General features: G+C 48.8%; 5 protein-coding genes across 5 annotated transcripts; 1 reads left to right on the forward strand and 4 right to left on the reverse strand.

Annotated features, from left to right (window-relative positions):
• Window positions 1–194: 194 nt before the first annotated feature.
• On the reverse strand, window positions 195–2,353 carry PPTG_16690 (hypothetical protein). Its single transcript, XM_008914451.1, has one exon. It carries the CDS (start codon window positions 2,329–2,331, stop codon window positions 349–351), a length of 1,983 nt encoding a protein of 660 aa, XP_008912699.1. The 5' UTR covers window positions 2,332–2,353; the 3' UTR covers window positions 195–348.
• A 723-nt stretch (window positions 2,354–3,076) lies between these two features.
• PPTG_16691 (hypothetical protein) lies at window positions 3,077–3,999 on the forward strand. Its single transcript, XM_008914452.1, has one exon. The coding sequence runs from the start codon at window positions 3,193–3,195 to the stop codon at window positions 3,946–3,948; it is 756 nt and encodes a 251-aa protein (XP_008912700.1). The 5' UTR covers window positions 3,077–3,192; the 3' UTR covers window positions 3,949–3,999.
• Window positions 4,000–4,236: 237 nt separating this feature from the next.
• PPTG_16692 (hypothetical protein) lies at window positions 4,237–6,231 on the reverse strand (the record flags this gene model as incomplete). Its single annotated transcript, XM_008914453.1, has 1 exon — window positions 4,237–6,231. The coding sequence occupies one exon, from the start codon at window positions 6,229–6,231 to the stop codon at window positions 4,237–4,239; it is 1,995 nt and encodes a 664-aa protein (XP_008912701.1).
• Window positions 6,232–7,397: 1,166 nt separating this feature from the next.
• PPTG_23968 (hypothetical protein) lies at window positions 7,398–11,197 on the reverse strand. The gene is made up of 2 exons (XM_008914454.1): window positions 10,924–11,197; window positions 7,398–9,314 (listed from the first exon to the last, which is right to left on the reverse strand). The coding sequence occupies exons 1-2, from the start codon at window positions 11,146–11,148 to the stop codon at window positions 7,449–7,451; spliced, it is 2,091 nt and encodes a 696-aa protein (XP_008912702.1). The 5' UTR covers window positions 11,149–11,197; the 3' UTR covers window positions 7,398–7,448.
• Window positions 11,198–11,841: 644 nt separating this feature from the next.
• On the reverse strand, window positions 11,842–13,963 carry PPTG_16695 (hypothetical protein; the record flags this gene model as incomplete). The annotated part of the gene is made up of 1 exon (XM_008914455.1): window positions 11,842–13,963. The coding sequence occupies one exon, from the start codon at window positions 13,961–13,963 to the stop codon at window positions 11,882–11,884; it is 2,082 nt and encodes a 693-aa protein (XP_008912703.1). The 3' UTR covers window positions 11,842–11,881.
• Between the last annotated feature and the right edge of the window lie 175 nt (window positions 13,964–14,138).

A 14,138-nucleotide genomic window follows, 5' to 3' on the forward strand; every position in this document is an offset into this window, starting at 1 on the left:
AAAAAAACGCCGAGAGCGTACCAGTGTGTATTTAGATGTTTTGCTTCGGTAAACCAGGGTGATAAATTACCTCTCTTGCAATTGAAATAAGTGTATTTACTACAGAGATGGCAAATATCCAGTATACTTAGATAATTATTTCATACATACATATTCTACTGTTTAAAACCGGTTATCCCGTCTATTCGATATAGCTTTTTACTTTTTATTATATTATTATTCCCACAACTGAATTCTTTCTAACTGTAAAAACCGGTCAGGCCAATAAAGCTATTTTGAAAATTATTAAGATATTCTAGAACGAGAATTTTTTCCAACAAAAAAACTTATTATGACAATGCCGCGCTACTACTGAACAGAGTGAGCGCCGTTTGTCATTGATTCGAGCGGCGGAAGCGAGGATCGCAAGTTGTACACGCCATGGAGCACTCGTGAACTTGATGGGGCAAATTGCCTTGAGGCGCTACGCTGAAGGAGCGATTGCCGGCCGATACTCTCATCTAAACGAATCGGTCCTCCAGACTGATTTCGTGGTCGTTCAAAGGGCGGGGTCGTAGCACTTGTAAAGACAAAATCGCTTTGTCCGAGTTCCAGTGGGAGGCTGGATTGGGCAAGAAGTGGCAACTGATGGCGTCGATCCGTAGCGTCCAATGGCTGCAGACTAGGACGCTGACCTCCGAAACTATCTTCAACGCAATACTCCTGTTGAATCAGAGTCACTAGCTGAACCAATTGCGCATACTCGACGCTAGTTCCTTGGAGCTCGAACAGGAGCTTCACGACACTGTTAAGTCGGAATCGAGCTAAGTGGAACCCGAATGAGGCCAACACCGTGCGTAGCTTGTCAACATCAATGAATCCGGTCTTTTGTAGATCGTGCGATTGCAGTGCTTTATCCAAGTCTGCGATCGAGTGGCCACGCCCCTTTAGACACTGAAGCAGCGAAGTCGCAAACTCCGATCTTAATTCTACTGTCTCACTGAAGTGGCCCACGACTTCTCCAAGCGTGCTAGCATCAATGTAAAGGATGCTGCAGATCAGCACGAAGTCTCGGAATATGGTCTTGAGAAAGAACAGTCCGTTGAGGACTAACGGGACCGGGATTAGAATGACTGGGAAAATGCCAACTTGGTCGTAGATCTCGTCGAAGCAGTACACTGCACCCATTACCAATAGGGCAACGAAGAACCCGTTCAGGATCGTCATGAACATGACCACGACATGCCATGCTTTTCTTGAAAACAAGGGCAAGTGAATGTCCGGAGCCCCAGGCATCACTCCCGTTTGTCTCGGTACTGAGCGTTGCTTGTTTAAAATACGCGAAGTATTCCGGAAGCAAGTAGCAACGAGTTGAAATCCTACGTCGTCCTTAAGTAGGCCTCGTCGCTGTGCTTTCCGTTCGTGCTCCACTTCTTCGTGTTGTTCGTGTATTCGGATCATCGCGTCTAGCGCACTCTCTGCAGCTTCATTTTGCCAGGCATTAGCCTCTTCATTGGCAATTTTACTGAGGTTTACAGCTAGAACGGATTTGTCTTTGCTGAGGCCAGCAATGGATAACAACCGACGCACGCAGAAGCCGAAGTAGAGCATCACTAGGATGTGAAAAAGCACCAAAACCCAAGCAAACGCCATGAGCGTTTCAATGAGTTCGTAGCGCATTTCCACCTCAAAGTCTTCGAGAATTTGTTCGACGGCAGAAAACGCCCATGCCATCCCCAATAGTAGCAGCCACATCGACGGCTCGACTTCAATCATGTGCACAATGTTGTTCGCCTGCGCACGTCGAAGATACTTGGAAAAAGTAAAGAGCTGCGGAAGACCAAATCGACGTAGGAACAAGTTTCGCAGTAGTCGATGCTTCACGACGTCCTCTTTTAACAAATTGTCTTTAGGAGTTTTTCCACCTGCTTCCGACGAATTCAAGGCATCGACCAAATCTTGGGTTGTGATGAGCTCAGCTCGATCCGATCTCTTGTTGTAGCCACGCAGAAGTAGCAACACGTTGATGGCTTGAAGGACGAGTGTGACCGCCAGGATGAAGATGGTCAGGTCAGCCACTTGGAACGCCAGCATAGTGCCGCTGTAGCCGTCGATACCTCCCACTTCGGTTAGCAACTTGATGATGAAGCTGAGCAAACCCAGGATCATCAACTCTCGATACACCTTTTTAAGCATGTGCTGATACTTGTCGTTGTGGGCCAGTACATGGTGTTCTAAGTGGTGCAATGCAGCCTCGAATATCAGTAAACATATAGCCAACGCGTTCAAAACCACCACGACTTGGTACAACGCGACGTCTTCGCCAACGTGGAAAACAGATCCGCCCGCCATCTTAATCACCAGGTTGCAAAAGCGAAAGTGAGGTCACATGACGTCCTTCTTCCCACCGTCAACACCTGGACGAGTTTATGACAATCGATGCGGTCTCTTGTCAAGCGTAATACGCAGTGGATATTGATGCTTCCGTTCGAATCTCGCTTTTGATCAAGTCAATTGGACAACCCAACAATCGTTAAACTGTTTCGGACAGCGAAAGCGGCAATGTGGTTTACGTTTCCCGGCCGCGGAATGGTGAGCTATGCCAACGAAACCTGCGGGCAGAATGAAGCCTCACGACAGCTGTATCCTTTTAGCAACAGCGTCTTTAGCAGTGCTGGATATTCGACCGTCAAAGCCAAGATTGCACCAATGCAAAGTGATGCTTTCAAATTGATATTAAAATAGCTCCGACAGTATTATCACTTTCAATAATGTTGGCGATGGTAGTACTTATCAGCTTGGAGCATTAATAATATTTGGAGAACGAAGCGGTAGTAGTGTTATATTACTGTTGTTTGGGCGAATGATTCGGTTGCAGAATCCCCCGACCACAGATTTCCTGTTGCTACCTGTAGTAAGACAGTGGGGACTTCTCCTTACAAGCATGTAGAATTGACGCGTGCACCACTTATTGGGCTGCTATTCGTACTCATCACATCGCGTGTTTCGAATAATGCCAGTCTGTGCAATGTGTGTGACTGTAGTCTCAATATCAATTCACATTGGAATGCGGTTACCACATGTACCATTCCACCACCAACCGACCATAACTTGCTCATCACATCACGCTTTTAGAGGACACCGGAAGTGACTGCCTTTCACCATGAGCTAACCTTCGCAGTTCGATAAGTCACTCATTCTACAATTCACCTTATGACCCGCACCTTCAGTCCAAGGTCCTCATCCGTTCAAAGTCTCATGTACAAGTTACTGGGTCAAAATTCCGACAAAGCTTTGCCTCGGAAACTGGCATCGACACCTTTTGCCGCTTCGCTGCTATCCCCAGTATCACCCGACGAAATGCCACAACGTCGTTTGCAATTGCAACGAATTGTCAACATTTCCGTGTTGAATTCCGTTCGGGACAAGAAAAACCACCTCGTCATCACGTTAGAGTTGTCACTCAAGCCCGAATTGCCACGCGAACAGGTCGGCATTTTTGTCCCGAACAACGCGCCAGTGGCACACGAGATCACGATGACGTTCCACGATGTGAATCAGCTGAGCAAGGTGTTGACATATTGCGTCGATGAATCGGCAAAAGGTTGCGACAACAACTGCGATTTTTGCTCAAGTCTCCGAACGTACCTGGGTAACCATTGGGCGAGAGATCCATTGGTGACTGTCATCAATATGGGCGAGACTGTTCTTCGCAAACCTTCGCTGGCTATGCATCTGGCTCAATTGGTGGCGTTCGCGACGAGGGGGAGTATGACGGTGGCTGCAGTTGCGAAGGATAAGAGCGGGGTGCAACTTGTACCACAGCTTTCGCCGGTTGGACAACAAAAGAAAGATAAGGATGATGAAGTGTGCACAGCTCAAAACGCAGTGGCCATGGTGGTTTACGACTTCTTCGGTGTATTTGGTCAGACTTCGGTAGCCTCAAGCAGCCCAACGAGGGAATTGTAAGCGAGTTGTCCGGTTGATGTTTTTAAACGTTTAGTACGAGTTTACTTCAAACTATTTGTTACCGAAAACATTTTTAAAAGCGACACCAGTACACTTATTATTGCGGCTAATACGCTGCGACCCACATAGATTTTTCACTCAACGTGACGTGATTGTTGCCAATCCGTCATCACCGAGTTCTGAGATCTTGGCGGGTGTAGAGCTCAAAATGAGACCACAACTATGCGAAATGACTCAGCAAAAAAAAAAAATATCATAGCTTGTTACCAGTGAAAAATTGAATCCTACTTACACCATCGACGCGCCTTTCACGATTGACTCCTCTTGAAACTGTCCTAATTGGCGGATGTTGTACATGAAATGCAGCGCTCGCGAGCTTGAGCCAGTAATTTGATTTGTATAACTTCGCTGCAACATAGATCTACGAATGTGATTTTCATCCTTCGAAACTGGCAATTGGCCCGAGGTCGAAATCCGACGCAACGTCGGTGAGACGGTTCTCAAAAAAGCAAAGTCGCTGCTCGCGAGGTCCGACGCAACATTCGATTGAGCCAACAAACCAAAACGCTGAATCGTACTTAAACTCAAGTCAACAGCGGAAATGGAGTTGTTTGCCCCTTTGTCATCAAATGACTCGGATCTTCGCCGAAAATCCTGAAACCCAGAGCGTTGATCGTTTCCCTCGTGATCTTGTTGGACCAGTACCAAAAGTTGAAAAAGCTGAATGTACTCGACGCTCGTCCCCTTGAGATCAAACAACAAGTTGACAACACTACTGAAACGAAACCGCGTCAAGCTGAACCCGACCGAGGCCAAGATGGCACGAAGACTGTCGATCTCAATTAATCCCAAGTTATCGAGATCATGAGACCGAACGACCGACTCCAGATACGCAATCGTGAGACCCCCGTCCTTTAAGCACTGCAGTACTGAAACTGCAAATTGAGATTGGAGTTCCACAGTCTCGATAAAGTGGTTTGTGACGTCTCCCAAAGTATGTGCATCAAGGTGAAGGAAGCTGCAAACCAACGTAAAATCTCTGAAAATGAATTGCTGCAGCACCAGCGTGTTCAACAGCATTGGAAGCGGGACCATGATAGCAGCAATCAGTCCGAGCTGGTTGTAGATTTCGTCCAGATTGTACAGTGCGCATTGCACGAATAACGCAGTGAAGAATCCATTCAGTGTCAAAAGCAGCATGACAACAATGTGCCAAAATTTCGCCGAGAAAAAGCGAATTTTTAGTTTCGGGATTTCCCGATGTGAGGATTTCATATTTCCCTCCGAATTGCTGGCCCCACATGAAAACTGTCCCTGTGATTTCCGTTCGTGTTCGATCTCTTCCTGCAGTTCATGAACTCGGTTCATCGTGTCCAATGCACTTTCAGCCGTCTCGCTCTCCCAAGCTGCCATTTCTTCTTCGGCAACAAGAGCGAGATTCACATACAGAATGTGTCTGTCTTCACTGAAACCGGTAATTTTCAGGAGCTGATGCACACACGAGCGAAGATAAATCAGCACCAGACAATGAAGCAGCACCAAAGCCCACGAGAAAATCACAAGAAGTTTAACTAGTGAAACCTCCTCAAAAAGAGTTGATACTCCATAGATCCCCCAAGCCACAGCGAGTACCAAAAACCATATCGTCGGCTTCACTTCGATCATGTGCGAGATTTGGTTGGCCTGCGCGCGTCGTATGTATCTGGAAAACGGGAAAAGTTGCGGTAGACCGAATCGACGGAGGAAAAAGTGGCGAAGTACCCGATATCTCACGATTTCCTTGTTTGCCAGCTTGCGGCTGACTGGTTTCTCTCCATAGACCGAGAAGAATACCTTTGGCGAACAGGAGATCGTAATGTTGTTTTCGCGTTTGTTGAGATCTAATAGCAAATCTCTTGTGGTGATCAACTCGGCTTGGTAGGCGCGTTTGCTGTATCTTCGAACTTGGAGGAAAATACAGATCGACTGGAGCACAAGAGCGATAGCGAAGCCGAAGATGATGAGATCCGCGACGTGAAAAGCGATCATCGGTTTGCTGTAGCTGTCGATCGGTGCAACTTCCTTGACAATCTTCAACACGAGACTGATCAACCCGAGGATCATCAATTCCCTGTACACCTTCTGAAGCATGTGGTAGTACTTGTCGTAACGCGCTAAGTGATGTTCTACATAGTGCAGAACATATTCGAAGACTAGAAGAACCACCGCTAAGATACTTAAGTGAGCCAACACCCGCCAGAACTCCACATTCTCACCCACTTGGAAGAGAGACTCTCCCGCCATTGAACCGGTTAAGAAATGAGCCCTCCTGGTGTTGCATTACCCCTCAACATGAAGCTGGTTTCTGCGATCTAACGTCAAGCGGGCGTTCATGAGAACCCGTTTCAGTGCAGTTACCTCCTTCTACACAACATAACGAAGTCCAGAATCCTACCTCCTCCAAAGTAAGTTTGATGGAGCAGGAACTGTAACCATCAACTAATCGGTTACGACGCGAACTCAACTGAAAGAAAGCCTCTCATACGCTAGAATCGCTAACGTTGTCGATCGCTTGACAATACACAAGCATAGAGTCGTTGACGTAGCGTTTTGTATACAAAGACATACACCACACCACTGCTATGACGATCCTCCTGAGACAGTGGTCGAGTGTTGTAAATGCCGTGAAGGTGTCGAAAGGTTATCCAGCGAATAGGTAGGTACCGACACTCCCTGATTTCCACTCTGTCGAGTGAGTTGATCAGATGTCAAGACTCGGCGCATCGTTGGAGTGCAGGCCTTCGTCTAGACGAAATCACTCGATGCCAGATCAGATTCAGCGCTGGAGGGAGCTGTCGAGTTGAAGCAAAGTGTCGGAGGATACAGTACCGTTCAGTTTGAATGAGACTGAACTCGTCCAAGTAGTGTGTGGGCATAGCTCGAGTTCAGTCCGAGAGCTTGATTAGACGCACGTACTCCACTTTTGTCGCGTCGAGCTGGGAAATCATAACAGTGCTGTTGAACTGGAAACGCGCAAGCCGTTCTTGGAAATGGGATATCAAGCGATCCTGTCTCAATTTGACTCGTTTGAGGCGTCTCGAGCGACACGAACCGGGGGCATTTTTCGAGCAGGTCGTAAACAAGATTCGTATTCAACTTGCGCTTACCTCGCCGAAAGTACTGGATCACAACTGTTCAGATTTCGGTATCAGCTCAACAGGGAAGCTAAAAAGCAAGTTACCACCAGGAACTCCATTCTACGTGCAAAACTAAGGCCAGACGACTGCTGAATCGACTTAACTTGCATTGATGAAGAACAAAAACTCCAAGAAAACACACCGGAATGGGATTTTTCGGTCTATAGCCATGCAAGCTTACTATTACAAAAACGAAAGATTCTTGGGTATAACAAGCACTTCGCACCGGTTTGTGCATGAGTAGAGCCAACATTATTCGATGTTAGCTGACCATTCTGAACAAAAAGTTGGCTTTATAATCATCGTTTAAGGTTCTAGCCAAGTCTACAAGACCGTGTACACCGTGTCGGAGGGCACATTGTCCATGTGGGAGCCCGATTCTCTGCGAATGTTGTACATATCATGTAGCGCTCGAGAGCTGGAGCCAGCGAACTGATGGGTGTAGCTACGATCGAGCATCGGTGCACGTGTCCGGTTATTGTCCGCTTTCTGAGTATCCGACGCTCTTGTTACCGACAGTCGCCGCAGACCAGAACCACTCACGTTCACGAAGTCACTCGGTCGAGGCTCCGATCCAAAACTTGGTTGGGGCAGCAAAGGCACCTGTCGGCCCGTACCGAGCGCGTTCGAGTGGTTCACACGCAAGCTGGAGTGTCCTGCGTCTTCGAACGACGTCTGACTGCGCTGCAATAGCGGATGTTGGCGCCGTTGGCTTCCGGCCAAATTCTCACTCGGAGTCTCCTGTTGAGCCAGTGTCAATAGTCGAAGCAGTTGTCCATACTCTACCTTGGTTCCGTTGAGCTCAAACAGCATCATAGCGACGCTGTTGAAGCGGAATCGCGTCAACCGAAAGCCGAACGCTGACAGAACCCCTCGAAGTTTATCAACGTCGATCATACCACTTTGACGAGGGTCGTACGCGTGGAGCTCTCGACGCAGATCAACAAGCGTATAGTCTCCTTCCTTCAGACAGTCCAGCAACGAGCTCGCGAATTCCGATCGTAATTCCACAATTTCACTGAAATGGTTCACCACTTCACCCAATGTATTGGCATCCACGCGAAGAATACTGCAAACCATCACGAAATAACGGAACATCCGCTGCTGGAACACAAAAGTGTTTAAAATAAGGGGAAGCGGGACCATAATCGCCGGAGCCAGCCCGAATTCTTCGTAGATATCGTCCAAGTCGTAGACGGCACATTGAATCATTAGAGCGATGAAAAAGCCGTTGAGGATCAGTAAAAACATGACCCCCACATGCCAAGCCTTGCGTGAGAAGAACCGGACGTGGATATCTGGCGTTCCAGCCTGCACGCCACTTGGCGCTCGACCGGTGCGTAGCTTTGGATCAGCCAGTTGGTTGATATTGCGACAACAGGTTGCCATTAGTTGCAGTCCAACGTCTTTCCGGAGAAGCACGTGTCTGTCGGCGTTTCGACGGTCTTCGATCTCCTCCAGCTCTTCTTGCACTCTGTTCATCGTGTCTAAAGCGTTGTCTGCTGCTTCGTTTCTCCACGCTGCAGTCTCCTCTTCAGCGATAGCACGGAGGTTATCTACTAGTGTAGGTTGGTTGTCACTGTAGCCTGCCGCTTTCAGAAGTTGATTTACACAGGAGCGGAAGTAGAGTAATACAGCGATATGAACGACCACCAATCCCCAGGCGAATACCACGAAGACTTCGACGAGTTCGTGGCCTTCTGGAAGCTCGAAGTCCAGTTCTTCTAGACTGCCAAGAGCGCCACAGATCCCCCACGCCACAGCAAGTAAAAGCACCCACATCGACGGCTCCACTTCGATCATGTGTGAGATCTGGTTAGCTTGAGCCCGACGCAAGTACTTGGAGAACGGGAAGAGCTGTGGTAACCCAAAACGACGGAGAAATAGGTGACGCAAAAGTCGACGCTCCACGATCTCCTTCTCGAATCCAGTTGTGCTTTTCGAGAACCATTTCGACGCGTTAACTTGGGTTTGTGCTGCGGTAGGAGGGGTACCGGCTGGGGGACTGATAGCATCAACCAGGTCTTGTGCAGTGATTAACTCGGTTCGATCGGCCACCTTATTGTGCTTGCGTAGCTGCGAGAAGACGATAATGGCTTGGAGAATCAACGCGAGAGCCAGGATGAAGATGGTAAGGTCAGCTACCTGGAACGCCAGCATGGTCTTACTGTCAGCGTGAATACCCGGTACCTCCTTGAGTAGTTTGAGTCCGAGACTCAATAAACCGAGGATCATGAGTTCTCGATACGCCTTGCGAAGCATGTGCTGGTACTTGTCATATCGAGAGAGTTTGTGCTCCACGTGGTGGAGAGCAGCCTCGAAGAGGACGAGACAGAAGGCTAAGATACTCAGATGTATTAATACCCGCCAAAACTCGACATCATGGCCGACTTGAAACAGCGATCCGCCCGCCATCGTGTCAGTTCTCAAGTGAGTCCCTGCTCAGACGCTTTCAACCTCCGGATCAGGTCTAAAGTGCCGGTCCGTGAGATGGTGCGATGTCAAAACGGACAATCGCCAATGGCAGCTTGGCCACAAGAAGACGATCGTAGGCGACGATAGCCTACCAGCTGCTGATAAGTCCAATGTTTGCTAGGAGGGTTTCATACATGTACTGAGTAAAATGCATGGAGCTCAAACGAAATGCACTTCACATGGATATGCGTAGAAGACAAACTAGCTCTTATGAACGCTGCTCTAGGCGGAAAGCGCCTCGCAATGCACTGGGCTTTTACTCCAAACTTTCGGTGGTGACAATTGCCGTGCTGACGGCTAGGCGACCTCATGCGTTCGCGAAATGGAAAGACGATCATTTTCGAGATTCCAGACTCTGGAACCTCGAACACTGATGGGATGATCGAGGCCTCACCGCAAGAGAGCACGGCCGTCTGAGTAGGACGTGGATATCTGGCGTTCCAGCCTGCACGCCACTTGGCGCTCGACCGGTGCGTAGCTTTGGATCAGCCAGTTGGTTGATATTGCGACAACAGGTTGCCATTAGTTGCAGTCCAACGTCTTTCCGGAGAAGCACGTGTCTGTCGGCGTTTCGACGGTCTTCGATCTCCTCCAGCTCTTCTTGCACTCTGTTCATCGTGTCTAAAGCGTTGTCTGCTGCTTCGTTTCTCCACGCTGCAGTCTCCTCTTCAGCGATAGCACGGAGGTTATCTACTAGTGTAGGTTGGTTGTCACTGTAGCCTGCCGCTTTCAGAAGTTGATTTACACAGGAGCGGAAGTAGAGTAATACAGCGATATGAACGACCACCAATCCCCAGGCGAATACCACGAAGACTTCGACGAGTTCGTGGCCTTCTGGAAGCTCGAAGTCCAGTTCTTCTAGACTGCCAAGAGCGCCACAGATCCCCCACGCCACAGCAAGTAAAAGCACCCACATCGACGGCTCCACTTCGATCATGTGTGAGATCTGGTTAGCTTGAGCCCGACGCAAGTACTTGGAGAACGGGAAGAGTTGTGGTAACCCAAAACGACGGAGAAATAGGTGACGCAAAAGTCGACGCTCCACGATCTCCTTCTCGAATCCAGTTGTGCTTTTCGAGAACCATTTCGACGCGTTAACTTGGGTTTGTGCTGCGGTAGGAGGGGTACCGGCTGGGGGACTGATAGCATCAACCAGGTCTTGTGCAGTGATTAACTCGGTTCGATCGGCCACCTTATTGTGCTTGCGTAGCTGCGAGAAGACGATAATGGCTTGGAGAATCAACGCGAGAGCCAGGATGAAGATGGTAAGGTCAGCTACCTGGAACGCCAGCATGGTCTTACTGTCAGCGTGAATACCCGGTACCTCCTTGAGTAGTTTGAGTCCGAGACTCAATAAACCGAGGATCATGAGTTCTCGATACGCCTTGCGAAGCATGTGCTGGTACTTGTCATATCGAGAGAGTTTGTGCTCCACGTGGTGGAGAGCAGCCTCGAAGAGGACGAGACAGAAGGCTAAGATACTCAGATGTATTAATACCCGCCAAAACTCGACAGCTTCGCCGACTTGAAACAGCGATCCGCCACCCATGGCGCAGGTTGTAAAGTGAGCACCTCCCGGCTCGTGCTTTCGCGTCGAGATTATTTACATCTGACGGGATGGTGCAAAGTGTCAAAACGTATGCTTGTCCGTGGCAGATCCAGCTGAAGCCACAATTCTGAGGGTGAAGACGGGCTCCTTCCGAGGCGGAATGACGACAGCCTTTCGCCACCCCGTGTGGTGCTGGCAGCTGAATATACCTCCCCACCTCAGGCTGGTAAGAGGCACAACTACATGTACTTTTGCAAATGCTTTTTTTGGTAACTTCCAACTGTGGATTATTTTCTTTCCGGGTGGAGGCATTGACTATACATTGGTTAAGAACGAAAGCAAAGGAACTCTCAGACGCAAGAGGCATCCGTTGCGGATATCCAGCACATGTAAAATGCCAGCGTTGGGGAGATATTCGGAAGTTTTTAGATTTAGTTCAGTGTAGTGACGGCATCACGACTTCATGCATTCGTTAATGGAAAAGACGACATTCTAAAATCTTACGCTTTGTAATTTACCGGCTTGTCTGAAATATCAACTCAAGAGATTCAAACGGAGATGACCAGCACAGCAGTAACCCCGCGTTCGTAATTGTGATTACTGTGGCGCGTTGGTATCTTAAAAACTACTTACGGACTGCTTCAAGTAAAATGTAGCCATCTTCCAATCAACACTGAGGACAACGAAAAAAAAAGTGGTTCTCACTATTTTAGTTATTAATACATGCATCAGTTTAAAGCACGGTGTACACCGTGTCGGGATGCACGGATGTCATGTGCGACTCGGATGCGCTGCTGATATTAAACATGTCGTGCAATGTTCGAGAGGTGGAACCAGCAAACTGGTGCGTGTAGCTGTGCTCGAGCGTAGGCTGTCGTCTGCGAATGACATTGATATTCGGGTGGATATCGGACGTCATCTCACTTGAAACTCGTCGCATTGGCGGCAACCCAGGCGTGTTGACGTGCGTGAAATCGCTCAGTCTTGGTTCGGATCCGATGCTCGGTTGTGAGAGCAGAGGTACCTGACGTGACGCTTGTGTAGTCAACCGCGTCATCCGCGCACCGTCATCAAAAGACATCGTACTACGCTGCAAAAGCGGGTGATGATGTCGAAAACTCATTGGTCCACTTTCACTCGAAGGTTCGTGCTGGGCTAGCAGTAACAATCGAAGGAGCTGTCCATACGCAACTCGAGTTCCACTCAGTTCAAACAGCAACATGGCGACGCTGTTGAAGCGGAACCTCGTCAACCGAAACCCAAACGAAGCTAGAATTGTACGCAGTTTGTCGATGTCGATCATACCCGTTTGTTGCAAGTCGTGGGCGTGTAATTCCGCGCGTAAATCAAGGATCGTCGAGCCATCTTCCTTTAAACACTCAAGCAGAGAGGCTGCAAATTCAGATCGCAGTTCCACGATCTCGCTGAAATGATTCACGACTTCGCCTAGAGTGTTGGCTTTAACACGGAGAACACTACAGACAATGACGAAGTAGCGAAAGATGCACTGCTGAAACACCAGAGTGTTTAGTACCAACGGGAGGGGTACCATGATAGCGGGGAGCAATCCGAATTCACCGTAGATGACGTTTAGGTCGTACACTGCGCACTGTACGAGCAGTGCGATGAAGAACCCGTTGAGGATCAGGAGAAACATAACGACAACATGCCACGTTTTACGTGAGAAGAACGGGATGTGAATATCTGGAGATTCTGGCTGTACGCCACTCGCCTCGCGTGGCTTAATGTCTCCGCTCTTCTGAATGTTACGGCAGCATGTTACAGCCAGTTGAAGCCCGACATCTTTCCGAAGTATCACGTGACGTTCAGCGTGCCGACGCTCCTCGATTTCCTCCAGTTCCTCCTGTACTCGGTTCATCGTATCCAAGGCATTATCTGCTGCTTCGTTTCGCCATGCAATCGCTTCCTCTTGAGCAATAGATCGGAGATTTGCAGTTAAAACAGCTTCGTCGTCGCTGTAACCTGCTATCGTTAATACTCGGTGCAAGCACGAGCGAAAGTATAGCAGCACTCCAATGTGAAGTGCCACGAGACTCCATGCGAACGCAACAATTACTTCCACTAGCTCCTCACTTTCTGGTAACTCTACGTTTAGATGTTCAAGGATACTTACAAACCCACAGATCAACCATGCGACAACAAGCAAAAGAACCCACATCGACGGCTCCACTTCGATCATGTGTGAGATCTGGTTAGCTTGAGCTCGACGCAAGTACTTGGAGAACGGGAAGAGCTGTGGTAATCCAAAACGACGGAGAAATAGGTGACGCAAAAGTCGACGCTCCACAACCTCTTTCTCGAATCCACCGATCGTTTTCTTTGACCAAAACCATTTTGAGGTACTCGTTCGAGCCTGTGGTGTAGGTGAAACACCCGCGGGAGGGTTTATAGCGTCGACCAAGTCTTGTGCCGTGATCAGTTCTGTATGATCGGCCACCTTGTTGTGTTTGCGTAGCTGCGAGAAGACGATAATGGCTTGGAGAATCAGCGCGAGAGCCAGGATGAAGATAGCAAGGTCAGCTACTTGGAACGCCAGCATGGTCTTACTGTCAGCGTGAATACCCGGTACCTCCTTGAGTAGTTTGAGTCCGAGACTCAATAAACCGAGGATCATGAGTTCTCGATACGCCTTGCGAAGCATGTGCTGGTACTTGTCATATCGAGAGAGTTTGTGCTCCACGTGGTGGAGAGCAGCCTCGAAGAGGACGAGACAGAAGGCTAAGATACTCAGATGTATTAATACCCGCCAAAACTCGACATCATGGCCGACTTGAAACAGCGATCCGCCCGCCATCGTGTCAGTTCTCAAGTGAGTCCCTGCTCAGACGCTTTCAACCTCCGGATCAGGTCTAAAGTGCCGGTCCGTGAGATGGTGCGATGTCAAAACGGACAATCGCCAATGGCAGCTTGGCCACAAGATCGAGTGTCAAGACGATCGTAGGCGACGATAGCCTACCAGCTGCTGATAA

Source organism: Phytophthora parasitica (genome assembly GCF_000247585.1).
Source record: "Phytophthora parasitica INRA-310 unplaced genomic scaffold supercont2.60, whole genome shotgun sequence".
Lineage (NCBI taxonomy): Eukaryota > Oomycota > Peronosporomycetes > Peronosporales > Peronosporaceae > Phytophthora > Phytophthora nicotianae.

Coding starts and splice junctions, on each gene's coding strand:
- PPTG_16691 (XM_008914452.1), top strand. CDS start 3,193: ATGACCCGCACCTTCAGTCCAAGGTCCTCATCCGTTCAAAGTCTCATG.
- PPTG_16690 (XM_008914451.1), bottom strand. CDS start 2,331: ATGGCGGGCGGATCTGTTTTCCACGTTGGCGAAGACGTCGCGTTGTAC.
- PPTG_23968 (XM_008914454.1), bottom strand. CDS start 11,148: ATGGGTGGCGGATCGCTGTTTCAAGTCGGCGAAGCTGTCGAGTTTTGG. Junction 9,315..10,923: donor GACTCAAACTACTCAAGGAG/GTACCGGGTATT, acceptor CTACTCAAGGAG/GTACCGGGTATTCACGCTGA.